We start from the raw sequence: 17,276 nt of genomic DNA, 5'->3' as shown, positions 1-17,276 counted from the left end.
TCTAATGCCATATTTGCATAAGTTGCATTTACCTTAATTACACTGTCACCTAATTAGGAACCTGAGACTGAAGAACTCACAAAAACCAACGGTGCAGAAAACTGAAAACAGTTTATTCCACTTCATGAATTTACAGCAATGGAATCCTATGGCAAAGTGGCTGGAAAAGATTCTGCTTGAGAAGTAAACAGTGTCAGACTGAAGATGCATGGCAATGACCTACCAATCTAATGAAAAGTGATATTGAGCTTACTAATTCAGATAAGGGTGCGGGGATTGCACTTTCTCCAAAGTGCAAAAAGACTGTCACTAAAACAAATGTATGGCCCTGGTTGCAATTAATTTGATTCTTTTTTCTTTTTAAGGCTCAACTTGTAGATTTAATTAAGGTTTTCATACAGTAGGCACATTCAGCATGTATCTGTGTTTAACGGTTGCTCTTGAAGTCAACACTTCAAATAACAGGCAGTCATAAAACAAAAAGCAAAGTCATGGGCATGGTTCCTTTCTTGCACACCTAGCCAAACATTGTACAGTCTGACTCAGGCAGCAAGTTATGGTGTAACATGTTAATGAAACACTGATGTGAGCTAAAACAAGCAACAGGCTGTGATTCTTAAAACTCTAGCAGAAGAGATCTCCTTTTTGGTAATTTCAGAGGGCTTTTTGAATGGAGCCAAATGTGTCCACCCACTGGGCACAGACAAGGAGCAAAGAATATCTCTCATGGAGATATTTTTGAAACAACTGGGGCATTAAACATCAGCAACGTACTGCATTAAGCAGTTATGTGAACCTGGCAGAATCTAATGGACTAATTTTAATTTTGGAGGCAGTGTAGCTTACCAGAAACTGTCACCTGTATGCTTAGTTCTTAGTGCTCCTGTCTCAGGGCGACTAGCCTAGGAAAGAGAACTGGAGGATAAGATCTGTTTTAAGCTGCTACCAGGAAGGCTTGGAAGACATCTGCAGTTCACAGACAATATTATCAGAGCTACACAGGCTGTTAAGAAAACCACCACTGATTTCAAGTTGACAGTATTGGTCTATTCTGTAATTTATGTCTAGTATTGTGGGTATGGATAGATTTCCATCCCTATCTTCTCTCTTAGCACAACCATTTAAGTGCTGTTATTTCATAAGTAAGGTGATAAGACTTTCTTGGAAGGGGTAAGAAACTTTATAGTTGGGCACTATTAAAATAGTAATCTCCTTTATATGAAAAAATGATATTTAGTTCTCACTTTTAACATAGGGAAACATAAAAATGACCTCCTTCAGCATTAACTTTAAATGATGGATTCCACACCACCACCTCAGGATTCTAAAACACACAATGCTCCCTTTATTTTAGTCCTGTCTGGGACAAATGTTACAGACACAGAGAGAAGCAGAAATCGATGGGTTGGTGCCAGCCCTTCCATTCACCATGTCCCCAAGTTAATAAGGGAATATCTATGGTACAGATGTAAAGATATTCACATGAGCACAGTTACAAATGTTCTGTAGTGTCAGGAAGCCAGGCAAGGCAGACATGCCCCATTGCCATAGGGCGGTCATGACGGGTAGGGATGAAACATAAATTCCCTCTCCTTTATATGTACAAATTCTGCATTCCTGAACAGAGATGCAGACTAGGGCTTTCTTGCATGCTTACTCTCTCCCATGGTTTCCCTTCCCTTGAGCTTTGGCCTTATTCAGGATCAATTCAGATGATATTCCTCTTACTTAGAATCCTCCAAATTATGGCCTCTGGACTCAAACTGCTCACAAGCTCCTTTCCTTTCCTTTTTCCCTACCATCACGCACAGTTTTATTCCATTTCCTGTTTGGTAGTAAGCACAGTTTGCAATGACATCAGAATTAATGAACTATAATTAGTGCTTGCTCCTCCAGCAACAATCAGAAATCTACCTCAAACCATGATTCTTTTTCCAAAGGAAACGTCCAGGCATAGTTTCCTGACTTGGAAGTGATGAGAAACTGGCTACCACAAAGGCAAACCAAGAGAGAGAGAAGATGGAAGAACGGAAGTGAAGGTGCACAGTGGTTCGTTCACATTGCGGCAGATATGGTCTGAAAGATCATCTGAACTCAGCCTTAGATTATAAACCTGACAACAGGGCCTATATTATGTTACATATTAAACAGCTAGTTTACAGTAAGACTTAAGAAATATTTAGAATAGATAGTAATGAAGAAAGAACATTTTATTAAACCTAGTGGCTTCAACATTGCCTTGATACCACTGGCCTTCAAATGGGTCCATAGATATGGATCAGCTAAAAGTTTTTGGAGATTTCAATGAGAAGGAGAAGTTAATACTTGGTTAAATATATGATTAATACACTCAAATGTAAAAACAAAAACAAATTCCTTGCTGCTAAGTGATATCTGTGTGCTTAGACTGTATGGACATGTAGTAAGATGAGGCAGCTGAGCTTTTATTTCCTCCTTGTTTCTGACCCTTCAGCTAACAGGTGTTCCCTCCTCCACATACATCTGTGGAATCACACTAGGTAAGAGAAAACAAATGGCCATGTACAGAGCATGGACTATGCTGTCCATCCTTATTCTGTGGCAAACATCCAAGGAAAGTTTGGTACCATTTGGACACAAGCAATCCAAACCAGATGGCTACTTACCCCTGTAATAGGACTGTATTTTTTCCCATGCCAATGTAGGGAATATTTTTTTAAGAGTGTGGGAGGAAGAAAGATGAGATGATTTATCTAGCAGAAATATATAAAAAAATACTGACAGATGGTATCTTGGGGCAGATGATTATTAATCTAGTCATAACACCCATCAATAGGGTCAATAAAGGTATATCAGCCAAAACACCTTCTGTAGGATTTAGAGGGGTTTCAAAGGACAACAACTTCAAAGTTCAGATAAAAATGCAGATATATAGAAATGCTAATAGTAGTAGCCGAAGTGAACGTATTTTACTCAAGGGCAGGAACATTTTGTTCTGACTTTTCTGGATCAACAACCAATAAAGCACATGAACAAGCATTTTGAGTTAATTTTCCCTACCTATTGCCTTTTCTTTTAACTGCACACTGATTTGTGTATATTCACCTCATTTCTCATGGTTGGGCCCTTGGCACTTGGTTCAATATTTCATTAAATCACCGTGAAAAATAACAGCTCAATTTGTTATGAAACTATAGTCCCCAAGCAACAAAAATTACCTACCAAGTTTTGGTTTCATAATGCAGCATATCATGGCCTTAAGAAGCATTTTCATACATCAAGAATGTACAAACAGTAGAGAGGTGGGCACACTCACAAATATTGCTCTGTTTTTTTGTTTCTTTTTGGAAATAGGAGTAAAAAGGAATTTGCCATCAATATCATCATTCTGCCCACATGGTATAATGTTTTCCTGTTCTCCCACATGCTATCACAGTCCAAGATAATCCAAGAAGGAAACAAATGTTCAATGCTTTCTTCATGATCAGTATTCAACGTGCAGGGTGCTAATACATTTTTATAAACTATTCAAGGACTTAGTGGAATATACAATCACTCCCCACAAGCCTTTCTATTGTCCCCTCTACTCTTGTGTGTTATAAACATTTCTTTTAAAATCACAACTGTTCCTTTGTTAAGAAGCATTACTATCTTTGCTTCATTATTCAGATTGATTTGGGGCAACAGAAATAAAAGTGTATGCTAGAGGCTGATTCTCATTTTACTGGACAATTTAATTCACACACTGGAATCATCCCTGTGCCTCCATTTATATGAACACTATTTACTGTGACCTTGTAGCGCACAGACCATCAGCTGCACAAATATAATAATCCATGGACAAAATTAGTGTCAGACATTATGCTGTGGCTAAAACCTGTAAGCCACTTTTCACAGTTAAAGTTGCACACACAGGGTTGATAACTCTTGGAATAACAACAAATTCTGTATTTGAGTTGTGACTGAAAAAACCTCTCTGGCTAAGCAGCGATCAGGGTAGGTTTGTGAGTGGGGACAAAAATGGATCCAAATTCACAGTTGAAGGACACCTGTATTATTAAAAAAGTATTCAGCTATACATTTTGGTGTTTTTATGAGTTGTAGGATGATGAAGTGGAGAGAGCCTAATGTTGTAACATTTGCTGTAGGTTTTAAGTTTTCCAGAAATTAGAATTCAGAGAGAGAGAGAGAGAGAGAGAGAGAGAGAGAGAGAGAGAGAGAGAGAGAGAGGGAGGGAGGGAGACCGAGCGCGTGCATCCTGCTATGTTTAATGAGGGTTGTGTAAGTTTGCAGCCCAGAAGATGGATTATTATAGTAATCCATACATTCGCACACTTTCACCTTGCCAGGTACCATATTCAATTTGGATTAATAAGTAAATAAATTAAGCAGTAAATCTAGATGCCATGCAAATTTTTGCTGGTGCCAAGCACTTTATCGTCCCCATCCAGATTTAGACCTGAAGACCAAAGGAAGTGAAGGCACATGAACGGTAAATTTTGAGCAAGCATAATTTGGGACATCACACAGTTCAGTTCTGCCCTGAAAGCAAGCAAGAGGTTAATTAGCTTGCCTCCTGTAATATTTAAAAATATATGAATTGCATCTATTTATGCACATATATCTGTGTATATAAAGTACCATATTCAAATCTGTGCATTTATTTGGTCCGATAGGCTTGAATCTTCTGTACCTAACAACATACTTGCTCCATATACATAGTGAAAATGTGGCCTGCGCGCGCCAAAATCTAACTCAGAAGTGCACTGAAATCTGTATTGCTGTGACCCAAGATGACTGTTTGTTTGTTTGTTTGCTATCTGCTTGCCTAATTACTATTCCACACCTTCCTTTAAAATCCTTGCCTGTGCATTTACCCTATGAAAGTAAGAAGAAGCCGGCTGCACTGGAGCAGAATTCCAGCATTCTGTTTCCATTAGTATTCAGTCAGAAGTCCCTGGATGCTTACATCATGCACAGAGGGGGTGCTCCAACTGTTGTACTGCCACTCACACAAGCCTTACTTAGACTAGCAAATGCTAAGGGATAATGGGATCTGGAGGGCCAGGGGTTGCCACCTGGCATAAAGGCAACAGCTCTCCTCAGCCAAACAGGGTTCTCTATGAATTACCTACATGTGTACAATTATGAATCATTTACATTGCACTCACCAGCACAATTTCTTCAGAAAACAGTAGGAAAGAGGCAGGTCACAACGAACATTTTTCGTCTATTCAAAACTGTGTCTTGAAAACAAGCAAGCAAACAAGCAAACCCACCCTCCTGTGAATTTGCTTTTTTCTGACTAAATATAGAAAACAATCTCTTCTACTTTGTATACTGTTCTGGGGTCAAAATAACAACAACTTAACTCCATAATATCTAATGACATTTAAGCAATATGTTTCTTTATGGATGGGATTTAAATGTATACAGCAATGGATATATGATAGATGATTACACATGTACATACATCACCAGATTTTCAACAAGGATAAGAAGTAGAAAGCCCTGTTGCCTCAATTCTGTGCTCACTTATTTGGGAATGAGCCCCGTGAACACAATGGCAATTACTTCTAAGTAAACATGCACATGATCGGGCTATAAGTCTTCCACTTAGAGGTACGCAAATTTATCTTGTTTAAAAGCACTTCTTCATAATAGTGCTTACACTGTATTATTTTGATGGGAAAAAAATACAAGACTGTAACACACAGTACGTGGCAAAGGAAGCCTAAACAGAAACTGGATTTGATTACAATGGCATGGAGATGTTTTGTTTCAAGCAAAGCGGAAAAGTGTTTTGAGTTTCACAACAGAATCTGAATCATTAGTATACACTGTTCATGCATAGAAGAACAACATGGCAGAAAGCATGTCTCTGATGATGCACAGATAAGTTACTTACAGGTAATAAGTGTAGGAGTGATAGCTTCTTCTGCCATGATGGTGGAAGGATTTAGGCAGTGGAGGAAAAGATGAAATGGAAGGAAAGAAAAGCCAAATATTAATGTATGAAAAAATCAAGATGAGACTAGAATTGGAGAAACAAATGAAAAGGTAGCAAGAATGCATCTCAGAAACATCATGCACCACATTTGGAGCAGAAAGATGACATATCCACTCTTCACAAAGCTTAAACAATCACTAACAAATTTCTCAATGAGGTTTTTAACACACTTAACCATTCAACCATGTATCCTACACACATACTGTTCGTAACACACACATGTTAATTCATTAGCCATGCTTACATTTCACATTATAATAGTTACGCTAGAAAGAATAGCATGCCATCTCTAAAACATCAGTAAGAAATCTGGAACAGTAACATTTCATAACAAGTTTGTTTTGCCAGCGTACTGTGGGTTGTATGATCCCAAGGATCTGGTACAGATCTATCTTATGGAAGTTATCGACCTCTCAACACATTTCATCTAATGTCAACAATGTCAATAAAGTTTGGATGTGTGGGCTGGCATTTTACCCACAATGTATCATTATATATGTAATTTTTAAAAATACAGTCAAATGCATCAAGAAATATGTTTTTCAGAATTAAAAAACAAAGTTTTCTTCCTTCATTCAAATCTTAAACATGCTTCATAAAACCAAAATCTTCCCAATGACTAAAAAATCATTCTGTTCCCTCTCCAGTGTGGTTGCCCGCAGCCCTCAATGGCCTTATCAGTGGTGGTGGCCAGAGCACAAGGACCCGTGCAGGCCAGTGAAGAGTTGCTTACCATTTTAATTCTCATAATGCCCCAAACATAGGATCCTGAACATTTAAACGGTGAGCAGATCACAGCCACCTATGGGATTTTGAGGTAAGCCTTGGTGTTAGCGGAAGCCGAGAAGCAAGCAAAGGCCAAGGGCAAGCCTTACTGCTGGTGGGCTCTGATGGAACTGGCAGCTAACCAAGGATGCAGGCCTGCTAAAAGGCAATGCATCTAAGACTAAAGAGCAAAGCGGCAGTGAGTAACTTGCGGCCCACCAGGTCATCTAACCATCACCCTTTATCATAGGTTATGCTGGCTAGGGTTGATAGACGATGCAGACCTTCTCCTATGGTGGGCCACAAGTTCTTTCCCCCACCAGAGTGAAGGGTATTCCTGCACCAGTGACTGCAATAGTTGTGTCACACTCCCCCCACCCAGGGAAAGTGAACAGACTACAGCAGGGATTAGTGATCTTCTCTATCCGTAAATCTATGGATTAAGAGATAACATAAGTACATAGTGCTTGTACTACAAGTGCCTTTGTGCTTCCATCCAACCCACAACCTCCTCTTTTCTAACACAGAAAAAGGCTGGATCAATCATTCACAAAAAAGCAAATCATTCTAAAATATATATACTAAGTGAAGAAGAACCTTGTTAATATTTCTTATGTATTTTAATGATAACTAAAAGTAATACTCAAATAGCAGCAACATGAAATATAGAAATAAGTGCTTTAGTATTGATAATCTTTACAACCACAGTATGTTTTCCAGTATGGCAAAAAACTAAAACCCCCAACACTCTGATATAAATAGGCCTTACAAAGGACTACAGCTAATGCTAACTTGCCTGCAGCTACATGCTGCAGGCATTCCTTTGAAAATGAGGCTTTCATCAAATTTTCTCTCTCATCTTCTTTGCCTGGAGAAATGTTTGCCAGCTTTATATTCTTATTTTTCTGATGCTAACAGTATTGTTTAAACACAAGGAGCTGCTTGCTTAATATTTAATAACATGTGGCATATTTGCTAAATGCATGCCTGTTAAAATTCTATATAAAAGGAGAATGTAATATGCTGTTTCGGTAGGAAAGCTGCATTTATATTTGTTCTTGCATTTTTGAGTCATGCAAAACAAAACAAAAAATGTCCCACTACCACCAACAAAGCTGACCTTGAATAAGAACGCATTTTCCATGAAAATATTTCTGCCTACCAATGACTGTTCCTATGAAAATGCCTCTGCCTACCAATGACTGAGAAAAAGGTAGAGCGTGGGCTTGTACCAATGAAGACATAAATTCTCTTAATTCAACAATATTCATCCCTACATTCTGATTTAGGATCTCATGACACAGCAGTCTCCAGTCTTTGTCATATGTTGTAATTACAGGAAAGCAGTATAATTGGTATAAATGTTCCATACAACTCAGAGTGGTATAGTAATTTCAGAAACAACAATAAATATAATAAATCACTGTAAAATTGTCAAGTCCTTAGCTGCAAAATTGTGTCAAAAATGTATTGAGATGAATCATTCTGTATAAAAAAGGCTGAAGAATCAGGGGCTTTAATTTCAGCAAATGCCTCAACATTTCAATTTGATATACTGGAAGAAAACTGAAGAGAAGTTTGCTCCAGATATGCTTACATTGAATTTTATAATAAATGTATGAGTGGTGGTTTTCCCATTGACACTGCAGTGAGCTGGTAGGAACTGCCTGCCAGAGAGGTCAGTCTCAGATTTAGGATTGCTTTTCAGTAATCTGTTTTATGTAGTTCCACGTGCTTGGCATTAAGAACTACAGCATCTAAGTGTCAAGGATTCTCAAACATAAAGCCTCATACACCTACTATAAAAATACCAATAGCAGGGAAAACAGAGCTGCAAATGTACAGTCTCTTGAAATTCTCTGTCCTTTTGTGAGGGACAATTTTACTGGCTTTTTGCAGGACCATGAGAAATTCTCCAATCATTTGTCACAGGTAGGCCTCAGCAATTGCAGATGATGTAGCACATCCTTTTTTCCTGAAAGGTTTTGTGCCATGGGCTGGTCTTCTCTTCCTCCTTTCAAGCAGATTTGGACAGTCTTTCTAACTAGAAACCTTTATTATGTTAAAACTGACCAGCTAGAGTGGCTTTGTGATGCAAAAGTCAATTGCAGAAATCAATAACCACAGGACAAAGCTTTGTGCTTTAATGACAGGAAGCTGACCCCAAACCGAATACCTTTCCTCCCATCCAAACAAAAACAGCTGGACTCCACCTCCATGCTGGAATATAATTCTTATGGGCCAACTGCCTGGACATCTAACACTTCTCATTTGGTCCACCATCTTGACACCGTATGATTGGATGAATGATCTTAAGTCCCTTCTGATCCATTCCAGTTTGCTCACTAGAATTTTGTCACTGACCCTGAAAGTGTCTGGTTCTTAGAGACTGCCAGACTTACCTTTGGATCCATCGGCCTTGGTATCTCAGCTGTAAGTTTCAACCCTACCTCCTCCTCCACTTCTCAATCAGCATCTAAGTCAACAACGTTTGAAGGTTATATTATAGATGAACTACGCCCAATGCCAACAACTGGGTGTTCTTTTTGTGCTGCCACCGCTAGTGGCACCAGCAGCAACTGTGTTGGCAACCTAGTCTATGTTTTGCATTCTCCATAATGCAAAATCTAGCACGGAGCATTGTTTCGGAGTGTTTCGGAGAAGATGGAGAGAGGAGGCCACTACCAAAAAAACCAAACAAAAGCAAAACAAAAACCAAAACCCCTATGGTGCAGAATATTTATCTAAAGGTACACTCTTATCCATGTTCACAGGAAATAATGTCCTGCAAAGCTGGCTGGAGATTGCTGAAAATTGAAGGATTCGTTTGTTCCTGTCTAAACACGCACAGGTCTGTGTCCATAGTACCATTTTACTCTTTGGAGCTGAGGAGAAGGTTAAGAAAGAAAGCTCTCGGAGTTTTTCTGGGAAACATGTCTTCTGGAAAGGCATACCGTAATTTATTTTCAGTTTATTTTGATGATGTTGTAAAGTTTACCAAATCACTGTGAAGTGGCCAAGCATACTACATGCTTCCTGATCTGAAAAATCCCCATGGGCTAAATTACCTCATGCCATCTTCCTCTGGGCTTTAACTACCATGCAGAAAGCCACTGTAAGAAAGGACACTCACATCAATTCCTCAGTCACTTCGTAAGTAAAGAAACCACAATAACCCTGAACACAACCCATGAGAATTTCTTCAATTTTTTTCTTTGAATTCCTTGAAGCTGATATAGTTCAGGGCCCAAGCATGTCAAGGAAACAAGGGGCTTGAGATTCCAATTTGATCCCAAATTCTGGTGGGAACAATGTCATTATTTGATTCCACACCCACAAAGCTTTCTCCAGGTAAAGAGGATCCTCTGTGGAAAGAGTCATTCCAACAGAAGAACAACCCTTCTACCACACCCAAAGCCCCACACTCATGCAATAGGCTTGGTAGAGGTGCTGCAGGAATCTGGATTGGGAATCTGGAGTGGGAATTTGCCAAGCTCCTAGGTCCCTTTAGTTTCTCTGAAGAAGCTGTTGTATCACTGTGTCTACAACTTGTAACAAAAGGAGGAGTTGGCCGTTCCGACGGTAGGTGCTGATGTCTAAGGATCATCATTTTTAACAGACCTTCAGCTTAGCAACAAAAGAATGAACCTCAGAACAAGATATCTGTTAGTCTAGTGTCTTAACCTTGGAGTAAATTAGCAGTTACAGAAAACTGTGACATCTTTTATGGTCAGTTTAGATTACACCCTGATATAGACTATGGATTCTGACCAGATGCCAGTAAGGACTTAAGTTATATCAGGTATTACCTATTGCTAAGCAAAGTTTACTATGAATATGTAGCAAATATATTCGGATGACTTGACCCAGACAATGTGTTGCTTCTGACAGTGTCCCTATGAACTAGTTATGCTGTTCAGCATATTCTGTTCTGCCAATAGTCAAAGTCCAGGGCTCTCAATGTTTTCTTGCACTCTGAAGTTCTGCCTTCTTGCTTTGCTGACTAACCACCAAAATGCTGGAGTCCTCTGGATACTTAAATTAAAAAGTGCGTATCTCTTAGTTGATTTCTTAAGTTTATGTGATGTTTCTTTTTTAACTTCATCTATCCACAGAATTGGTGATGCTTTGGCCTGTAACATTGGTCATCTGCAAGGTAATGGAAACTCTCTACCCACCCCTCCCCGGAAAGTATTAACTGGAAAATATTCTCCTCTCATTCTACAACTAGATGCTCAAATAATAATAAAATATCAATTACTCAGTTTAAATGCTGGTATTTCTGTTTTATGGCAGTATTTTGCTGTTTTATTATTAGGACTTAAAATAGTTTTACTGCTTGACAGAAATATTTAGGTTCATTTGCCATACAAATATTAACCAAAATTATCATCAGTATAGTGCAGTAAAAGAACCAACCACTTCCTACTGCAAGCACACACATATATAAGCTTTAGATATCTGAAAGTGATATCTAAATGTTTGTCAATGGGGAAAAAACCCAAAATGGGAACAAATTTTATATCTGCCTGTCTGTCTATCTCAGAGATACCATAGAAAGCTCCATTTCTGGGAGGTGATTATATGAAGGTTGGTTCACAGAAGCTAAAGAATATGCTCCCAGTCCTGGCTAGTAGTTGACAAGAAACCTCATGTGCTGCTTATGGATATGGAAAAACTTTTCTACAATATTCCTTTACACTAAGTAACCTACACTTTGACATAATTTAACATGATGGATAGTTGTTGACCTGGATTTTTTATTTTAAAAGTCAGTATAATTACAGTAAAATCTTCCTGATCTGGGCATGTTACTCAGTTCCCACCTGATTCTGGACATGCCTCTAGGCCAGATTACTGTTTAGAATCATACAACAGTAGAGTTGGAAGAGGCCATAAGGCCACTGGGGCCAAGTCCCTGCTCAGTGCATGACTCCAAGTTAAACTATCCCTGTCAGATGGCTGCCCAGTTGCGTCTTGAATGCCTCTAATTTGAGAGAGTCTACAAGCTCCTCAGGTAATTGCTTCCATTGTTGTATTGGCCTAAGAGTCAGAAAGTTCTTCCTGATGTCCAACTAGAACCTGGCTTCCTGTAACTTGAGCCCCTTATTCTGTGTCCTACACTCTGGGATGATCAAGAAAAAATCCTTCCTGGCTATTCTCCTTGTGACAGCCTTTCAAGTATGTATGTATGTATGTATGTATGTACGGATGGATGGATTGCATTTATATACCACCCCAATAGCCCAGAGGGCTCTCTGGGTGGTTTACAATCATTAAAACCCCACCAATCCTAAAATAAATAAACAGGCTACACCACAACTGAGTGTAAAATAACATGGTTAAAATGAATTAAATAAATATACCATTAAAGTTAATTAACTTTAAAATATTGGTTACATAAAAAGGTCTTGAGGAGTACTTGTAGAGTGCTATTGTATCTCTCCTCAGTCCTCTCTTCTCAAGACCAAATATGCCCAGTTCTTTCAATCGCTCTTGACAGGGCTTTGCTTCCAGTCCCCGTTCATCCATGCTGCCCTCCTCTGAATCCTTTCTGGCTTCTCTGCATGTTTCCCAGAACTGGACACAGTATTCCAGGCCCAACCAGTGTTGAGCAAAAGGGAACTAGTACGTCATGGGATTTGGATTTTACTGTTTGAAGATTTTTTTAAATACAAAATGCATCAAGTATATACAGAATTTAAAACTATGAAACATCAAGCTGATTTTGTTGTATAAATTCAATGCTTTGAGTTGGCTTCTGAAAGTTAACCAAAACTCAAACTTACTATTTTCTTCCTTTTTCACAGAGGTTCATTGACTTCTGCAGCTTTCAACCGCACTTCATTGATAGGTTCATTCCATTAACTTAAGACAGTGAATTCCATCTAGTTCAGTATCATGGGTTCATTCTAATGTGCTGGTTACTTCAATAAACATGCAGTATTTTGCAAATCTAGTTTGATTGGCAAAGCATTTCAGTTTTGGAACTCTCCAAGATTTATGGCCAATAGACCTGACATCATTAAAGAACATGAAGCTGCTAGAAATTGCAGTGGTGTGACCTGCATTTAGGATGACTGTAACTGCAAAGGAAAGAAGCATTCTAATGACAAACAATCAGATAGCCTATCAAACCAGAGCTTCAGTGACAGAACAACCTAAGCTTAGCCTAAGCATTATAAAGATATTGACCTTGCTGATCTTCTACTGTAGTATGCAGTACTGTTACCAACTGCCATTGCCATACTGATGGTCTCATATTTCTTATTGATGTATCTCATCTTGACCTCAGTTAGATATCTCAAATACTTCATATTATTACGACAGCTAACCATTTATCAGGCTGCTAATATTATATTCAGAACAGACTTTTGTCACTCATTAACAAATACTCCGTGAACCATCCCTAAGTTATTTTCAGCATCATAATAATACAGTCATTTAATTTGTTTTCATGGGGGAAGTGTGCACTGTAAAATATAATTATAATACAATGAATATAAATACAAAGAATTCAGCCAGCAAATCCAGTCTTAAATTTCTGTCCTACAATTGGGTCAGATTTGAACATTTCTTTTTGTTTGCGGAAGGAGTTGTCCACTCACAGAGGGAATGTTCTACTTCTTCTACTAAAGCAGTGTATGGAGCAAAATGAAACTAAATTCAAAGATATTGCTGTTTTTGCATACTGCGAGACATCTTTCACAAACAGAAGCGTAAGAAAAGCTGTAGAACCCATCCCATTATTGCACCACAAGGCTCTTCAGGTCCTTTGGATCTAGTCATAGAGATTGGATCCAAAACATAGGGTCTTTTTTATTGTGCTTTCTTTTATATTATATACGGGCCAGTTTCTGAGAATTCTGCAAGAAATCAAACATCTCTCCTCTGTACCTTAACTCTTAGAATGAGTGTAGGTACAGATAAACAGTATCCTTATTTAATTTGGGTTGACTGTGCAGGACAGAGTGTTAGACTTACCAGCTTCAGGGATTTTTAACACAAAGGGGCTAACATTAATTTATTAAGAATGCTCCAGAAGAAAAGAGTCAGATATCACAGTTTCATCCAAGGGTAGCAAGGCTTTTGGGAAAATAAGTAGCATTTCTAGTTTCAACTTTTCATAAAAGTGGTTGGAAACTTTGCATGTGTTTCATTTAAAAATGCTGCAGGAGATGTTGCAATACAAGTAGATATACAGAGAAATATTTATTAACTACTCACCTTTTCTTCATAACCAATACAACCCCAAGAAATATAATAACGAACAGCAAGATCCCTGCAATGACTCCAGCTATTTTAACAGTGTGGTCTGTTTGCTTCTCTGGTTCTGGGTCTGGCTTTCTAGTAGCAGCACCTACAGAAGCACATTTTAAAAGGAGAGGGGAAAAGAATTAAGACATTGCAGATTTTACTTATTATATTTTTCATACTCATAAGAATAATTATCAGATCAGGCAGATGACAAAAGGCTGCTTTCTTAGGATTTGTTGTGAACTGGAATTGATATGCACTGAAAGAAGTGTACTTGTTCATAATGCTAAACCAAATCCGAGTGCTACACCTATACCATAACCTATCTCACATACCAGGTTTCTGTATTTTTTAATTATCTGTGTTATTCTCCCTTTTGGTCTTGTTATTTAAAAATATTGCCAACAACATAACAATAAACATAAGCCTTTAACCACATTTGATTTGCTGAAACATTTTCTGCAATTATTTTTTTTATAAATGAAGCAGTAATTCCTTAACATATTAGCTTAAACACCTGGAAATGTGAGATAAGCTCATTTGCCATGCATTTTTTTACCAGCAATTGTTTTGTTTTTACACAATAGACTTTTTTGCCTCTGGAAATCTAAATCTAGGTCACATCTGGTAGGCAAAAGACTCCTTCTAAGCAATTTATTCAGAAAATGGGAAGCAGCTGATGATCATACTACTGGCACCCACATTTAATATCTGTTTAAATGAGATAACCAGTGCCTTACAGCAGCAGCCACTATCTTAAGCTTTTATAGCATCCTTTTCACAAGAATAAAACAAAACAAAACAAAACAAAAAACCCCTCCCTGTTTGTTCTGTTTACTGTATAATGTGATGGCACATCAGACTCGCATGAAACACTCATTTTTCATGAAACACCCATTTTCCCCCTGAAATAATGTTTAAAATGGTAAGGATGGTGGATTAAATTCACCGTATTGACCCCCTTAAAGGACTTCTGACTTCTTAATCAAAATATGATGGCATTTATCATTTGAGGCACCATGTCACCTTCACATGTTAGAATGACATGTGAAGATGACATGTTAGAAAGGAGTCTGATTTATAAGCTTCATCATTAAGGATCCTTTGGATTGTCATGGATGTAGGTGGAGAAAAAAGTTAAATGTAATTAAAGTTCAACATTAGGGGGTTAGCACACTGCTGTTCTCATCAAGGTCTTCGAAAGCGTGACTGAGTTCTAACCCTTCTTCTTCTTCTTCATCATCCCCTTTGTCTAGCAACGATGCAATGAATAACCATTCCTGGGAGGATGGGCCTAGTAATGCCATGCGAACAGCCATTTCCTAGCTCAGCTGGACCTTCTCCCTCTGCACCCTTCTGTGTTGCCTAAGCAATGTTCCGGAGGGTTTTCCAGCTCCTGGGAGAAGTTCTGAATGTGTGCAGGCGGCTGGGGGAATTGCTTCCTCCTGGTCCAGTCCTGCTGACAGAATCGGTTCCATCAGCAGAATGACACAATTAGCCAACCGTGGATACACAGGTGGTGTGTTTTTACTATTAGGCCTAACTGGATCATATTGGAACAGTCATTAACACAATGTGTTTTTAATTCCAGCAGTCTGTAGCTACTTCCACCACATATACATGCTAGCAAAATTGACAAAAGGGCTGGCATTGCACTGAAGTATCAGTTATTGAGAGGTATAAAATGTTGTTAAAAACTAAGTAAACAAATCAGTAAGGGGCAGAACTAACATTTAATATCAGAGATGGGCAGACATCAGGTTTGTGGGAACTACTTTGATTTTTATTTTGTTTTTTACTAGTACCCTAAGATCCTCCAACAGGAGTCTGGTACCAATGACACACCCATATAATTCACAAATTTTGAAGCTGGGAGTTTCTTTTGAAGACCAAAAGTAAAGGGAGTTTATAAACCTTCTATGCAAAAACCCAGTCCTGGTCCTAATCTTTATTTCAGAAGTAGAACTTAGGATATGCATGGGAGTCACTTTGTGGTTGTTATTGGTAAACCAGTGGAGTCAGAAATACTTGATCCATTCTAACTATTCTCAAAAGCTACAAATAGATCTAGATCTGCCTTCTGTCCACCCTTGCTCATATCACAATGCCCACCTTCATTCTGCGTTCTCTTCTGTCTATGGCAGTCCTTAGGGCTCTGCTGTAGCTCAGCAGAAAGATCGCATCAGCAGAGAGAATTTGGGGCCCAAGATGGCAAGACAGTATGAGTGGGTTGATACTTGCTCTTATTTCAATAGTTTAGGAACACACTATTTTTCTGAAGAAAAATGGAAGGGAACACTAGCCATTTTAATCAATCTATGCACATACCAGATTCAATTTTTAACAGATCATAATAAACAGAAATAACAAGTAATATTTGAATGGAAGGTTCCAAATACAAACCTATAATTGAAGAAAACAACTACTTTCTGTCATGTGGCATAGTTTTGCATTTCTTTTTTGCTGTGCTTCCTATATTCTTACACTTCCATTTTCCAGCTTTCTTGTATGCAAGGAAATAGAATTGTGATCTCTGGCACGCAAGACCCCTAGGTGTGCCAATCCCAATGACTCCAATATGTGCAGAAGCTTATAGGAGCTTGCACACTCGATTCAACATCTTTGTGTTTATGCCATGACAAGGACAAGGGGGTAAGCATTCGTAAATCATCATCAAAGAAGCCAGCCCTGGTGCTATAACTATCAACCAGTGGTGATTTCATGCCTGTCAGACTTTACGAGCTGCTGCAACCTCAGTGCCATCAGCTACAGGAGTTCAAGTACTCTGGCTTGCAATCTAGCCAATAGCTAGGCATATCCAGGCAGCCACTGAAACAAACACGGCTTCGGTGAATGTGCCTATGGACTGGAATGCAGCACAAAAGATAGCAGGAATAAGCTAGGGGAAACATTATTTTAATACTTTTGCAATTAAGCAAATCAATAGCTGAACGTATCATGACCCTTTCTGCAATATAACCTTACATGTAAGTATAACAAAACATACATTTAGAAGTAAAATGCAAAATGCTTTGCTGAATACACACACAAAAGCCTCTAATATTTCACACCCATCATGCCAGGAATCTTTCCCTTTAATTTTCTATTTGAGCCTGATTAGCAGCTGGGACTATTTCTTTACTTTTGTTAGTTTTAAATGCACTTGCTCAATGCATTACTTGTGGGTTTTGCACCAACTAAATGTCTTATACAGATGTTCCAATCAACTAACGTCGTGCCAAAGTTTTAAAACAACCAGGAAAAT

At 38.5% G+C, this 17,276-nt stretch overlaps 1 protein-coding gene across 19 annotated transcripts in view; it reads right to left on the bottom strand.

Moving 5' to 3' along the window:
• Positions 1-17,276, bottom strand: part of PTPRM (protein tyrosine phosphatase receptor type M) — a 504,993-nt gene that overhangs the window by 161,990 nt on the left and 325,727 nt on the right. For 10 of the 19 annotated variants that reach the window (XM_044426604.1, XM_044426607.1, XM_044426608.1 and 7 more), the window contains one exon: positions 13,982-14,114. In XM_044426604.1, the coding sequence (XP_044282539.1) occupies positions 13,982-14,114 (133 nt within the window). Of the gene's footprint in view, positions 1-5,887; positions 5,918-13,981; positions 14,115-17,276 lie in introns of all 19 variants that reach the window. The other 9 variants (XM_044426600.1, XM_044426602.1, XM_044426601.1 and 6 more) reach the window with 1 other exon arrangement.

The sequence above is a fragment of the Varanus komodoensis genome, unplaced genomic scaffold (genome assembly GCF_004798865.1).
Source record: "Varanus komodoensis strain SLA01 unplaced genomic scaffold, ASM479886v1 scaffold17, whole genome shotgun sequence".
In the NCBI taxonomy this organism is placed as follows: Eukaryota; Metazoa; Chordata; class Lepidosauria; order Squamata; family Varanidae; genus Varanus; species Varanus komodoensis.
This window is presented reverse-complemented; position numbering and strand designations above follow the sequence as displayed.